Source organism: Pseudopipra pipra, chromosome 3 (genome assembly GCF_036250125.1).
Source record: "Pseudopipra pipra isolate bDixPip1 chromosome 3, bDixPip1.hap1, whole genome shotgun sequence".
NCBI classification, from domain to species: Eukaryota; Metazoa; Chordata; class Aves; order Passeriformes; family Pipridae; genus Pseudopipra; species Pseudopipra pipra.
In genome coordinates, this window is record NC_087551.1 from 9,338,362 (window position 1) to 9,353,190 (window position 14,829).

At 43.7% G+C, this 14,829-nt stretch overlaps 1 protein-coding gene across 1 annotated transcript in view; it reads right to left on the minus strand.

Moving 5' to 3' along the window:
- Positions 1-1,195: 1,195 nt before the first annotated feature.
- The window catches only part of SLC1A4 (solute carrier family 1 member 4), a 34,885-nt gene continuing 21,251 nt past the window's right edge, over positions 1,196-14,829 (minus strand). Inside the window, exons 7-8 of the mRNA XM_064647636.1 lie at positions 13,277-13,411; positions 1,196-10,715 (exon numbers count right to left, since the gene is read on the minus strand). Coding sequence (XP_064503706.1) covers positions 10,481-10,715; positions 13,277-13,411 — 370 coding nt within the window. The 3' untranslated portion in view covers positions 1,196-10,480. The remainder of the gene's footprint in view (positions 10,716-13,276; positions 13,412-14,829) is intronic.

Here is a 14,829-nt window from a genome sequence, read left to right on the forward strand (position 1 = left end):
AGCCACTGCTAAGACCACAGCACACACAACTCATTTGAGGGAGAGCCTCCTCTCAGACAACAAGAGGATGGCAGCATTTCTCATCTCCCATTCCTCCTCCTGGCAGTCAGGCAGCAGAGGACCATCAGAAAACAACTATCGATTCTTAAAGATTATTAAAGAACTGTCCCAAAACTGGGAGGTTTGGTGACAGCCATCATCCCTTGTGGTCTATGTTGCACACAAGTGATCGTGGCCAAGGCTGAACAACCACGTCCTGTTGCTTGTGTGAATGAAATCTCTGAGGGAACAAGTGCAGGCAGGTAAAATCAGCTTAAAACATAAATAAATGCCATATTTCCCTTCTGTAAGATCTCCTACAAGGATTTAGTGATACTCCCTTTAATCTTTATAATGGGGACATAGCAGAGATCTGACTTTCAACAGATTTTAAAGGTGACCAGCCAGTGCAGCTGTACCACACAACCTGTTCAACTCAAACCATTCATTTAGCAGCAGAACAAATTTGTATTGTCTTCCATTTAACTAACTCACAAAGCACTTTCTTATAATTATATCTATCTTAATCAAACAAAATGAGGATTTAAAAAAAGGACTAATCTGCTCCTTGGCCATAATTGGATTTCTTCTGCAAATATTAAGTTACAACAATAGCAGCGACTTTTCTAATAAATTTACTTTTAAATGCTTTTCTTTATGTGAACTAGAGGAATGAGTGTTGCCTGCCTAGAAATCCTTAGAAGGAAGAAGTGAGGAGTATTTTCCAAGAACTCTCTTCCTCTTAAAAAAAAAAGAAAAAAAAGAAATGAAATTAAGAAATTGGAAAGCAGGTGGCCAGATTTGTAGGTGTAGAAAAACAGAATAAAATCATTAAACTTCAATTAGAAAATATTCCAATTTTTATCTTTTTGTTGAAATATCATAGGAAACTTTATCTATTTATCCAAAATAATGCCTAGCAAGCACTAACAATGGCTGGGAAAGGGTTAAATGGTGACAATCAGTGACAACAGCATTCCAACAAAGGGCATGGTCTGGGAAATGGAACCAAATACCAAGTTGCACAATTCTCATTCAGGGGCATTTCCAAAGGAGTCTTTGCTTCGGCGACAGAGCCTGGTCCAGCAGGATGTCCTGCTGCCTGTGCAAGGCTGATCCAAACTAAAAGGCCAGGTCTTCTCCAAACAAAGATGAATTCCGTTTGGGGTGATTTTTATTTCAGATTGAGAAGCTACACAAAGAGAGAACAAATATACATTTCCATGAGAGAACGGAAAAAGAGAGACAGTATCCCATTGCGTCACCCTCCTAATACAACAAACCATCCCAGCCTGAGCCACGGGACTGTTTGCTCCCCAGGCAGGCAGGGGGGTTTTACTCCAAAAAGTAAACTACATAATAAACATCTTTAATATCTGCCCCAGCGTCACACACCCCCAGACACAGCAATATGGTCTTTGCATATGTGCACATACGTCTGTTCTTGGTAATAGAAGGCTGATACAGAGTCACACAGATGAAACCCACAGCTTTAAAAGAGGAACAGTTACAGATGTTGACAAGGATCAACACACCCACATGGCACAAGCACTTCCTCAATGGAGTGGTTACTCTTAAGCACTAGGTTTTAACCCGAAGGCAGATACGTTTGTATCAGTGATACTGGACTGTACTGGAGCAGATGGCAGTGGATTTCAGAGTTCCTCTGTCTTTTTATTAAAGTAATTAATCAAATGGTTTAGCATATAAAAATACAAGAATCCTCCCTCCTAATTAGAGAACTTGTGTTCTTGTAGAAATAAAAGCACACACACACATACACACCTCAGGATTGCTGTCAGAGAGCTTACAGGATAAAGAAAAGAAACCCACTCTCCTCGTCTCACACCAGGACATCATGGTCTCACACCAGGACATCATGTTCTCCCTCCTGTCTCCAGGGATAATGGAGTCTTTCAGCTTTGGTGCATAGTTATATTTGAAAGCCAAACAGCAACTTGGAATTTGTCCTGAAGGGAACCAGGACAAGGCACCTTTAAGGATAATAAGGCAGATTGCATACCTCTGCTGCAGAAGGGGACTCCAAGTAGGCAGGGGTGGTCCTGCTACCCTTGAATCTAGAGGGATTAATGAAAACCTAATCAAAATCTTCACCCTCACCAAACGTGAGTGAGTCAGTCTCAGTTTGCTATAACCAAGCAGCAATTCAGAAGAAGCAGCTCATCCCCCATGAGCAGAGCTACACTCAGCTATTTGCAGCGCTACACGTGGTCTCCGTCCCCTACAGCACATGCTTTGTGGATGACCTGACACAAGTGCAGCCAGGAAAGTAACAGAGAAAGAATGGAATACTCATGGATGGCAAACATATCACCTCCACACTGGTCTTCAGGCAAGAGATGTCAACAGAGCATCTATTGTGGGGCAGAGCAGGGAGGCAGTCAGGGCTGGGCTACCTTGGTCACAATTATTTGACTTATTAAGTGTAAAATGTCATCAATGTATTGCCTTAATGAAGTAGGGATTTGTTCAGTCCAGATGCTCCTCTGAAGCTGAAACTACATCTTTGCCCTCTCATAAAATGATGTGAAACAGTCTTTGTCCTCACATGGGACCAGAATATCTTTAAGTTTGATCTATGTACCCTAGGAGCCTGCTGGGATCTGGGCAGACTCCAAGCAGCACAAAAGACTCTGCAGGAGGGATACAGAGGAAGCAAACTGAACAAAAGTTGAGGAAGTTTTCCTTTTGCATCAACACCAACCATCTAGAAAACACTTTTTTTCTTTTTGGAGGTACCACATCATAAGAAAACCGTGAGCATGTAAAATGCCTCTAATTATATCCAACAAGTTTTAAAAACATTCCTTTACTGCTGCTTTACCAAATATGATCATCTTAAAAGGCCCAGACCAAACCCAAACCCCTATGCTGCTAAGGAAGTACCATCTCCATCAGAAGTCCACAAGCCACTGAAAGCTCAGGAAATTACATCAGTGTACATCAGCGAAGTTCCTGGCCTGTCCTTTTTGTGGCATTCCTTCTGGTTCTTAACAAAGCTCCCATCCAAACCACTTAATATTTGCTGTACTTTTTATGGTTAAGCACAATTCTTTCTGTGGGAATGTAATCCAGGGGGATTCAGGCATGTGTAAACAGTTTCCTTGAGAGAAGATTTCCCTTAGAAATTTCTTTCTGCAGTGTGTAACTGCAATGAAGTTGCACTGACATGCCACATGCAGTTTAGTTCCAATTGCTAAATACACGCTTGTCAAAGAAGGGTATTACTTTCTCAGCACTGTTACCAGAAGGAGCAAGTGAAAGCTATCCTAAGGAACATCTAATACTGAATTTCTTGGTCTCTGTGGCTTAAAACCACACTGTTAACTTTGCATTACAACAGAGTTGGCTCAAAATTAATTTCCTCATGCTGGTTCTTGCTGGTCGCCCTGCCTGCCTTGCAAACAGCATCTGTGGCCTTGAGAGACAAGTATGAATGTTCTTGATCAGGACTTTATATAAGATGAGCTGGCCTGCTGAAATGACCACAGTCCTCACCTCCTGCTGCCACTGAGATCAGGTTAAATCCAAATGAGATTTCATAGTTGTTAAGAATGATATATCTGCTGACACTGAGATAGAATTTGGTAAGTAACCATACTGTCAATTCTTGAATGAAAGAGGTTTTCTTTTTCCTTTTCTCTTCAAAACTCCATACTAAATCAAAAATATATATAAAACCCCAGATGTTACTTTTTTTAGGGAGATGATAGTTATTAGCTAACAATGAACCTGGCTTCAGGATTCAGGATCTGCTCCTAGCCTGCTTGGTGACTCTTCACATGACTCAAGATGAGCATTCTTTCACCTTTTTCTGCATGCATTCACTTGTGCAGCTGTGAACTGGTGCCTGCTGGTCATAAATGCCTGTAAAGAGCCCATGCAGAGAATGAATTCCATGTTAACATTAACTTCCCAAGACAGTGCTCAGATGTGACAACGAAGAGCTACAGGAGCCAAATAAGGCTCTTGATCACTTATTGTCAGAGTTAAAATATTCAGAAGCAACTGTCTTTACGTGTTGCCCAATGTCTGGAAAAAGTTTCAGATCATTTGTCAAACCCTTTTCCCTCCTGCCAGAAGCTGAAACAGCAAGTGAACATGGCTTTCATGAATATGCTCACACAGATAACAAGTTTGTCTTTGTCCTCGGAGAATAATGGTCACCAGGCATTTCTCTGAGGAGCATTTGTCCCAGCTATCCTGCAAAGAGGAATGTGGGTCAATCCCTGATCCAGAACTGTGCTGCTATTCCTCTGGTCATGGCCAGCAGCCAGGAGCAGCTTATCAGAGCTCCACGCTGGCTCACTGCATGCTTCCCTGTTGCTCAGTGACGAGGCATTTCAGAAACATCAGCACTCATGCCTCTCCCTGCAAATCCTGGCCAGGCAGCAGGCAGGGATTTGCATTCTCTGCTACATGGCAGGCAAATGCCCGCAGTCTTTTTGCTTCTCTCTATATCAAAATGCCAAGAGAAACACGCTTCCTTCAGGTCTTAACTTCTTTATCCTCCTGCTTACCCTGTCTTCTCTGATGGTCCCCCTGCAACCCCCAAGCTCTTCCTTCTTTTTCTCCACCTTTGTCACCCATATTGACAACAAGACAACCTGTTCTTTTAGTTGAAAAGCTCTTTCTTTCATTGAAACGAGACAGAAACTAAGCTGTCAAGACTCCCAATTTAGATGTTGAATCCATGGTGATGTCTGTTAATTTACCTGAGCCTAAGCTTTCATGGCATGTCAGGTGGAGATGGAAGGAGGCAGATAGAACAGGACACTGTGTTGTCCTTGACTAAGTCACATCCACTTTTTGAACTGCAGCTCACACTGACATCAGCTCCCCACTCCCCCTGAGTTAGCCCAGCAAATGCATACACAGATCTCTTCTCCATCACAGTCATTTATCCTCTAGCACAAGGCAACTCTGCATACTTTCATTATTTGATTCCTTTCGGATTTTTGAAAGTTCATCATTATTTGAGATTTAGTGCTCTGTGTCTTAGGAGTGCTTTCCAAACACTGCAACTCACTATCTTCCACACTACTGCCTGTGAGATACAGGTACACCTGTAAAGCTAATTCACAGAAAAGGAGGCACAGGTATAGAATTTATGTGACCTGCTAATTCTGTGCTGTTCATCAGGATCAGTCAATACAGGCAGGTCTGTGAGTGATTATGAACTGCCAAGGCCCTGCTAAAATCAGTGAAGATGTGACAATTTTCCTTTGGTGAGAGTTTGTCTTTTGGTCTTTTGACTTCATACCTGAGGCTCACTGCTCACTGCCTGTGGGGAGGTCAGGATTAAAAATGATGATTTCCAGTGGCTTTCCAGTGGCTGCAGAAACTCGCTGTGTTAGCAGAGAACCAGAGTGAAGATTTAGCCCAGACTGTTGACCAATACTGCAAATCTTTGCAGAAAGAGGTGGTGGTATCCCTTTTGCAAGCTCTTGAGAACACAGCCTACAACATATGGTAGGGTGGTCAGTCACAGAGATGCCAGGGCCTCTGGCTTGGCTGAAAGAGGAACTGCTAAACACCTCAAGTTTTCATTATTCTTGCTGTAAAATAAGGAGGAACCACAGAAGAATGAGTCTAAGAATGGTGACACTGTCTCACATTCATCTCTGGCACCAGCCACAGCAAAGGCCCAGGGGAGAGTTTAGGAACAGAGCAAGCACACAAGAAACCCTCCTGCCCCTCATAGCATCCCCCCAAACTCTTGCCACCTCCAGCTCAGCCTCTTCAGACAGTAACAGGGCTGCCCAGAAAAGACAAAGCAGAGATTGTTTCACCAACAGATTTGGTACTTTGGCTGGCTCCACATCTCTGTTATGTCCACAGAACACAGTCCTGTTCATCACATCCCTGCAGGGGAAGCCCTGGGATTGGCCCTGGTCTGTTCTCAACACAAAAGCCATCCTGATTGCAAGAGACATCCCCAGAAGTGTTTAAAGTCCATTGCAATTACTGAATTTTGTAGTGCAATTACCAACACCAAGACTCAGCAAAAGCTCAGTTCCGAGGAATAATGGGTCTTCACTGAAAATATCCCAATGGCAGCCAAGTGCTGGCACCCTCCATTGCTCCCTACAACTTTTCAGGCATCTGTAGCCACATCTTGCAGCACAGAACAAGCACCTTTCTCAGTCTGAGAGACAGATATTGCTCTGCAGCCTCAGAGCAACTGTTTACTACTAAGGCTCACAAACCTCTGCTGAGCTACGGACAGGAGCAAGGTAGAATGCAAACTGGAGCCCTCAAAACTCTGTTCACTCTCCCATTTATTCCTGAGCCACTGAAACATAAAAAGAACATAGGGTATTCCAGGAAATGGGACGAGATCAGGCAGTGATGGATGAAGCACAGAGTGAAAAGTCAAATCCTGGAGAAGAAATAAAAGATGGTTCAAAACAGTCAAAGAAACTTCACTGAAAAAAGAGAATGCAAAAGTGGAAGAATAAATGGCATCAGAGACAAAGTGTGATTGCATATGCCAGAGGCTTGCAGAATCTTCTCTTCAATACTTAATAGAATCATAGAATATGCTGAGTTGGAAGGGACCCATCGGGATCATCAAGTACAATTCCTGGCCCTGTGCAGGACACCCCAAGAACCACACCATGTGATTTCCATCTCTCTCTCAAAAAGCAGTTCCTGTACTAGAGGATAGGACATGAGGTGTTTGTAGCCTCCTTTTCTAAGAAGAGAATTTGTACCTTCCGTAAAAAAAAAAACAAAACCAAAACCCAAACAAAAAAACTAAAATCAAATAGAAAAATTGTGTTTTCTAGATGAAATTTATTTCTTCTTGAAAGAAAAAGCAACTGACTAAAGGTTTCCAATTTACAGTCACGTCAGGAGAACAGAAATATATGTCCAGCCAAGAGACATTGGAGTTTAGTACCACACTGGCACCAGATTTGTGGAGTGTCTGGGTGAGAACAGAGCAGGTACTACCTGCATGGCTGCTGAGCACCTTCCCAGCTCACAGCCTCCTGGAAAGAGGCTGCATGGAGACCTTGCATGGCAGGTCAAGAACAGAATCTAAAATGCACATCCCTCAACAGCCCTTTGATTTTTCTCCCAGTGCCCTTACCTGAAGACCTTGACCACTTGAAGCAAATGGCAAGTCTTTTATCTCATCAGGCTTTCCATCAGGATTCACATTGTTTCAATGGCAGTCGTTGGAATGTGTTAACATTTTTTACAGTCTGAGAGAGTTTAATATTGGATCTTTCACACTTGTACCGTAAGAAAAAAAATCCAGGTAGAGAATCCTAGAAGATGCATCATGGCTATCGTGAGGAATGAGAACATCACAGAAAAATAAGAAATGTAAATTCTGACACAAATGATACAAAAAATACCAAAAAAAGATGTTCTGACAAGCGGTAGTTACCCAGCATTCCTGCTTCCACGGATCCCTCTTCTTGTGCACAAACAACAAAAGAACTGGCAAATTTGTAAGTCTAAAGTAGGGCTTTTCCAAGACTACAGATTTCTGGCAGGTTAAGAGCTGAATATTCATGGTTCATATAAATCCTATAGCACCTGTTTGCAGGAGAAGGAGTGTCAGATTTCCTTCATCAAATTCCTGCTATGAGAATGATTTGACCTCCTTAAATCTGACTGCTCTAACAAGCTTTACATGGAACTAGACATTCCCATCAAAGCAAACGTGGCAATCCACCAGTAGGGACTGGGAGAGATGTTCAGCAAAGACTTTGAGCTGCTGCATTGCTCTTGGAAAATACTAAGACTCTGGGGTATTTGCTTTAATCTACCATTTCCTGGGATCCTCCCGCTAGACCAGGTTGCTCGAGGCCTTGTCCATCCTGGCTTTGAACACTGACAGACTGGGGCATCCACAACCTGTTCCAGTGTCTCACCACCCACACAGTAAAAAATTTCTTTCTAGTATCTAACCTAAAATTTCCCCTCTTTCAGTTTGTACCCATTACTCCTTGTCCTGTCACTACAGCTCCTGACAAAGAGTCCCTCTCTGGCTTCCCAGTAGGTCCTCTTCACATACTGGAAGGTTGCTCTGAGGTCTCCACACAACCTTCCCTTCTCCAGGCTGAACAGCCCCAACTTTTTCAGCCTCTCTTCGTAGGGGAGGTGCTCCTCTGGATTTTGTGGCCCTCCTCTGGACTTGCTCCAACAGTTCCATGTCCTTCCTATGCTGGGGGCACCAGAACTGTACACAGTACTCCAGGGAGTCTCACAAGAGCAGAGGAGTTAAATGTCTACTGGGGAATAAAATGCAATTACAGAACCCAGCCCACAGGGAACAGTCATGATTTTCAGCTTCCTTGAGACATCCACATACTGCTTTAAAAATCAAAGTATTTGGGGTTCCAGTGCATTTAGATTTTTCAAAGAGATACTCAGACTTAAAACTGTGCTTTTGGTTTCCGGAGATGAAAAGAGTTGGAATGATTCTAATAGGAGGAAATGCAAAGTTCCAGTGGGGCTTGATCGGCTGGGCGAAGGATGTCCCTACAGAACTGTGTTTATCTCCTTCCATTTTGAAGACGAGCCAAGGACTGACCAAATTTTGTGGACATGGTTATAAATAAACTGGTTAAAAAGAGACTCCACCTGCAGTTTCTCAGTGGGCTGACTAATCCTTTCCTACTTGGATTGTCTGTACAACTCTGCTGCACAAGATTAACCAGCCAGGCATGGTGCACTCACTGCGTTTCCCCTCAGGGGTGGCCACATCTCATCCTGCAAAACTCATTGTGTCCCTTTACCAGGGAGGATGCTTTGCAAAGGAAGGCAGCTCCTGCTATGAAATTGGAGTTGCCTCTTCCTAGTGCTGATATCTTTCCAGGATAGCTTCCTCTGAAGCAAGAGAGGAGAAAGAAAAAGGGAGACTTAGCATTACTTTATACCAAAGCTAAGTGTAAATATATACTGCTGAATTAACAGTATGGAGACTGACCATATGCAACCTCTTATTAAAGTAGCCAAGGGAAAACATCCACAAGACCAGGCTAACTATTGGCATCCAAAATGCCAAGGTAATCAACAGGATATTTGCAATGAGTTTGCCAGACTTTGTTCAGGTTTGGGGTGTAAATTCAGGAAGAACATTGTACAGGAAAAAAGGTGGAGTGGGAATCCAAAGCATTTGGCACAGCCCCCAGCAAAGGTTGCCATCTGCCACTAAGCACTACCCTGGCCCAGCACCGCCCAGAATTACTAAATGTAAACTGCTGCCAGAAGAACATTTATAGCAGGACCAAACTCCAAGCAGGAACAGGTAGGCAGCTGCCCCAGCACACAGAGATCACTGAACTGCTTGAGGTTATAAACTCATCTCTTCTCCTTTCAAGCCAAGACTCAGACTTGCCTGTCATCAGTTCCCACATGATGTGTGTTCAAATTTTTTCCTTCCCTGCTCAATTTTGCTGGAAGAGGGACATGACTTAATTTGTTTGGACTGACCCGTTAAATAAACATGAGCAGGACGTGGTGTGCTAGCAGAGGACCATCTGTGTTTTTATGAAGAGAGCTGACTTCTGAATTTACTGATGTTGTCACAGGCAACCCTCTTTCAGACATATTTATGCTGGAACAGACTCTACATTTCTTTCAGCCCCTGAGGGATTACTTTAACAAAATTTCTGTTTCCTCTGGATTTTTTCCTTAACACTTGGTTAGAGGAAAGTAGAAAACCAATCCTTGATCTGCATGAAGATCTCCTATGTTTGGTCCTAAAGTTTGGGAGCTACTCACCAAAAGGTCAGAAAGCTGCTATGAGCTGTACTGCAGTGGGGAAATGGAACAAGTCCCTATAAGCTATTAATTCAGATATGAAAAAAAAAAGAAAAAAGCTAGTTATAAAGACATTTGACATTTTTAAGGGATCGGAGAAGAGGAGAGGAAGGGGAGTGGGAAAAAAATGTTGCTTCATATCATGACTGTAATGGTTGGTAAGGCCAGAAAATAAATTTAAGCAACATTTTCACCCACTCTGGAGTTTCTAGACTGCTTCTCCATTCAAACAGCAGCAAAATAAGCTTTCTAATTTTTCCCTACAATAAGCACATACTGGGTTTGTCTACCTCCCCCTCTCCAACCTGTATGAGCCTTTGCTAGCAGAAGTCTTGTTAAACCAGAAGTCTCAGTGGCAGTTTTCACATACATGTATACATGTGTGTGCACGTACAACACATATACACACATGTGAACTAGCAAAATACTAATATATAAAGCGAGTGTTCCTTCTCAACATCCCTTCCCTGCCCACCCCACCTTCCCTCCCCTTCCCCAGGCCAGCATATTTTCAAAACAGACAGGAATTGAGCACTTCCAAGAGCCATCCAGCCCCTGGTCACACTGCAAATGTCCCGGTGTGCTGACAAGTCCCCGGGGCCACCTCTAGGACAGGTCTTGACGAACGGCCTCGAGTTCACAATACTGATTCCTTGGATTCAGGGTCTGCTGTACTGCTTGTGTTGGAGACTCGGTTTTTGTGGGTTACCAAAGGTGACGTTTCCGTTTCAGACTTGTTGTTGGCAATTGCTTCTACGGTGACTTCCTTTAGCTCCTGCTCTCTGTCTTTCTTGTCTTTTTCATTCAGGTAATTAAGGATGCCTGCTCCTAGGGCATCCCCTTCCACATTCACAACTGTGGTGGTTCGGTCCCTGGTTAAGATCAGAAACAAAAACCAAAGCAGCAGGCTTTTAGTTTAAGAGAGTTACAACACAATAAGGGGAGTTGATTCACCCCTGCTGATCCACTAACATCAGTGGAGCTGGACAAGGGAGATGTAGTGTTATCACAGGTGTTCTCCACAGAAGTATCATCACTATTTCAGAACTAAAAATGTGCACCAGAGTTGGTTTAAGGTCAGCCAAACTTACTAGTTCTGGTCTCTCAGTGGGTTGCAGCAAAGGTACTACTCTTTCTCAGGCATCCTGCTTTCCCCAGCCCATCTCCTTCCTCCTCTCTTTCCCCAGGCCAGCATTTTTCAAATGCAAGTTCAGAGCAGGAACTGATTTTGGGCCTATCCAGAAAGTGACTCAGAGCACCCAGCTCTCTTCTTTAACCACAGCCACTTGCACCTTAATCCAAACACCTACTTAAGGGGTCCTTCCAAAAGCACAGAACTAGTGTGCCAGGATGTAATAGAGGACGTTTATGGGTCATAAAGAAGAAAAATTTCTTCATGCGTCTTTTGAGATTTGCTCATCATTCTGCAGCCTAAGTTAACATAGGTTCAACTTGTAATTGTGGTCCTCTCTGGTAATTAAACAGTTGGCATCAAAACAAGACACAGGGCTCCTCCCTCCCTCCTTCCCCCTTCTGTTACAAGGCTGAGTTCCTTGACTAGAACAGTGTTTTCCACAGAGGGATGCTACTACATATTTTGAAACAAAGGCAGCCAGCACAACACAGGCTGAGGGCAGCCCTGAGTGAAAGGAAGGGCAAGATTTTCACTCTTGCCTCCAAGCACTTGAAAGTACAGGTGTGGAACACACAGATAGCACTGTACTTCCTTAGGAAGCCAGGATACAAATGGCTAGCCACTGCTTTGCCTCTCTCTCCTGTCCTTTGGAGGTGGTTGATCCCTAAGAGGTTACAGTACAAAATGAAGCTGTAGGAATAGGATTATGCTCCAGACCTTCTCCAGCCTCTGGAATTCAAGAGGGTCCTCAGGCATCCTAATTTCCACATCTGCTGTGGGAGTACACCATCTATACAGAGAGGATGGTGTTTCCAAAAAGCAGTGCAGAGGGATTATGGGCAGTCTAAACCAGGAACTACCCAATAACCCACCAACTGGAACAAAAATACCTCTGGGGGATTCAGATCACTTGACCCATACTGACCAGTCATTTCAGACCACTACCCAACTTCAACCAGAGGGCTTGAAAGCAGATTATGCTTTTAAATTATCAGATCATGCTTACTCCACTAGCATTTAAACTCTAAGCATGCTGTAATTCATAAGTGCTCAGAGAAGTCCTTCCAGTTTGATTCTCCAGTACTTGAAGAAGTGCAGCCAGCCAGGCTTGTTTGAGGAAAAGTGGAGACACCCTTTTCCACAGGGTTCATCCAAGCTACAAGAAATCAATTGCATGTGGCATTTACAGTTATCATGCACTTGTGACTGCGTCCCCAAAACTTAAAGCAAAACAAATTTTCTAAGCTCTCCTTAATCTAATTTAGGTGGTGCAGAAGGTAAATTTAGGCCTTAAAAAGGATGTAACTGTGATAAGTGGTGAGATAAGCTTCTCCAAACTAGAGCTGTGCATGGAGGTAATCCCTCATGTTTCAAGGAGGGGAATGGGTCTTGGAAAGAAAAGATGACAACACTGTCTAGTAAACTTGTGGCTCTCAGCAGCATGTTCCAGTCACGACACTGCCCACAGCTGTGATGAGTGCCACAAACTCTCCCTGCCAATGGATAGCACTTCTCTGTGACACTTGTGTTGTTGCTTTGACCAGTCTTGAACTATAAAAAAACAATAGCTGACAAGAGCTTCTGATGGAGACTGCTTCCCACATGTCACCAAGGAAACTTTCCATCACTATTCAGACTCAACTTCCTTTCTCCTCCCCTTCCCTTCTAGTGTCCAACTAACTTCAAGCAATGTTAACACCTTCTGAACAAACTTTTAAGAATCTCTCTAAAGGGAACTGAAGCCAAGGAGAAATAAGTTTCAATAAAGGCTGAATAAAAAAGCTGAACAGGGATTTTAGCATTCTAACTGCTCTAATTGAGAAGGGACCACCTTTTCCATTACCTGTCAAGAGCTACCTGTCCTGTAGGCAGACATATCTTGTAGGGTCTTATTTTATGCTGGTTTTATTTCATATAGGGTTATATTTTGTACTTTGACTACTGTGGTCCTTGTTTCCAGCTGAACATGCTACAAGGAGGCCACAGTGAGGTGGACATCAGTCTCTTCTCACAGGGTAACAAGTGATAAAGGAAATGGTCTCAAGTTGCACCAGGGGAGGTTTAGATTACATATTATTTTTTCATGGAAAGGGTTGTAAAGCATTGGAATAGACTGCCCATGGTGGAGTCACCATCCCAGGAAGTGTTCAAAAAACATGTGGATATGGGACTTGAGGACATGGTGGTGGTGCTACACTGATGGCTGGACTTAAAGAATCTTAAAGATCTTTTCCATCTTTAACGATTCTATGTTTCTATGTCATGCAACAGCAGATACATGTGGCCTGAAGTACTTACACAATCCAGTCCACGGCCAATATCAAGGAGAGGTCGTTGGTGGGCAGCCCGATGGCCTCCAGGATGATGGCGATGGTGAGGACTCCTCCGGCAGGGACCCCGGCTGCTCCCACGCTGGAGGCAGTGGCTGTCACGCTGCAAATCAATTCCCATGCCTGGTTAGCAGGAGCTCCTAGCTCTCCTCTGCTGCACTTGCATCACATGTTTCCATGCTATGGGAATTGTAAACAGACTCTACAGCACGGGACGCACAGATCGTTTGCTTCCCAGGCAAACCCTTTCCTGCCTGCTAATGCAAAGGAATGGGTACAGAGCAGAACTCTCAGCAGGATCCACAGCAGTTACCAAGGCAATGGCTCTGGGTTTAACACCTTAATCGCCTTTTCAGAATAAAAAACAATCAACCAGTACAACTATACCCTGCTGCCTTACTAATATAGCCATTCCCAAGTCCTGTATCAGTTCCACAACATGCTGAGTACTTTACATCTCCTGACCTCAAATGTATAAAGGTAAACCTTGCCATGCAGGGCACGGTCCCTTCTCTGTGTCTCGTTTGCACTCCAACACAGCTCCTAAATCAGAAGCTGGAAACCACCTTTTTGTGTGCAACTGAGCTTTCCTTGGGCTATTCACTGCATCATCCTCTGGCCTGTGTTAACACCTGATTCACTAAGAATACCTGAAAGGCTAATTTGGCCAACTCCAAAAAAGTAATAATGCCCCAGCCCTGTCTTAAATAGACGAACAATGTACTGGGAAGTGTAATAAGGAAGGAAATAAAACCAGTTCAGGGAGGTAAAAAATTCAGGAACCAGCCCTAGGAGGCATCTGTTGGATGCAGCTATGACAGCTCAGCATGGTGAGGGGCCAGGACTCCTTCTAGGATCCTCACTGAAGGCATTTTGAGGCAGGAAATGAAGATAATAACACCTTATGGGATACAGGATGTGGGAGGATATTCCAGGCATGGAGGGGAGAGAGTCCTAGAGAAGGAGGTAGGACTGAGGTGGTGGAGAGGATAATGGAGCAAAGCAATTAGGAGGGCAACAACAACAGGTTTGATCAGGAAAGCCATCGATGTCATGGTAGGAAGGGCAGAGGTAAGCAGGAGCAGAGTCTTTGGTATGAAATAGATGCATAAGGAACTGAGGAGCTGGCAGGAGAATCCAGAGAGGGAATCAGGGTTTGCTTTCTGGGTAGAGCAGCATGCCTCAATTATCCAGCCTAATGGTGACAGGAGGACGGAGGAGTGAGATGCTTAAGGAAGGAGAGGAATTTCATGTGAGAAACAGCTTTAAACCACTCAAAAGTCTGTTTCAGAATTCAATTACCCCTCCCAGGTTCTACCTTTTATTAAATCGAGCCTCTGGAAAATCCTGTAAAGGTTTAAAGACTCCATCCTTTAATCACCCTATAATTATGTTTCATGGCAGTTTGCAAGCTTTAGGTCAGAGATGTGGAATGCAAACTGCTAGTTATTAACAGAGGGACCACAGGCTTGAGTGTGTCTGGGGACCAGAAGGATGTGGTTGCAATAGCGAAGCAACTTA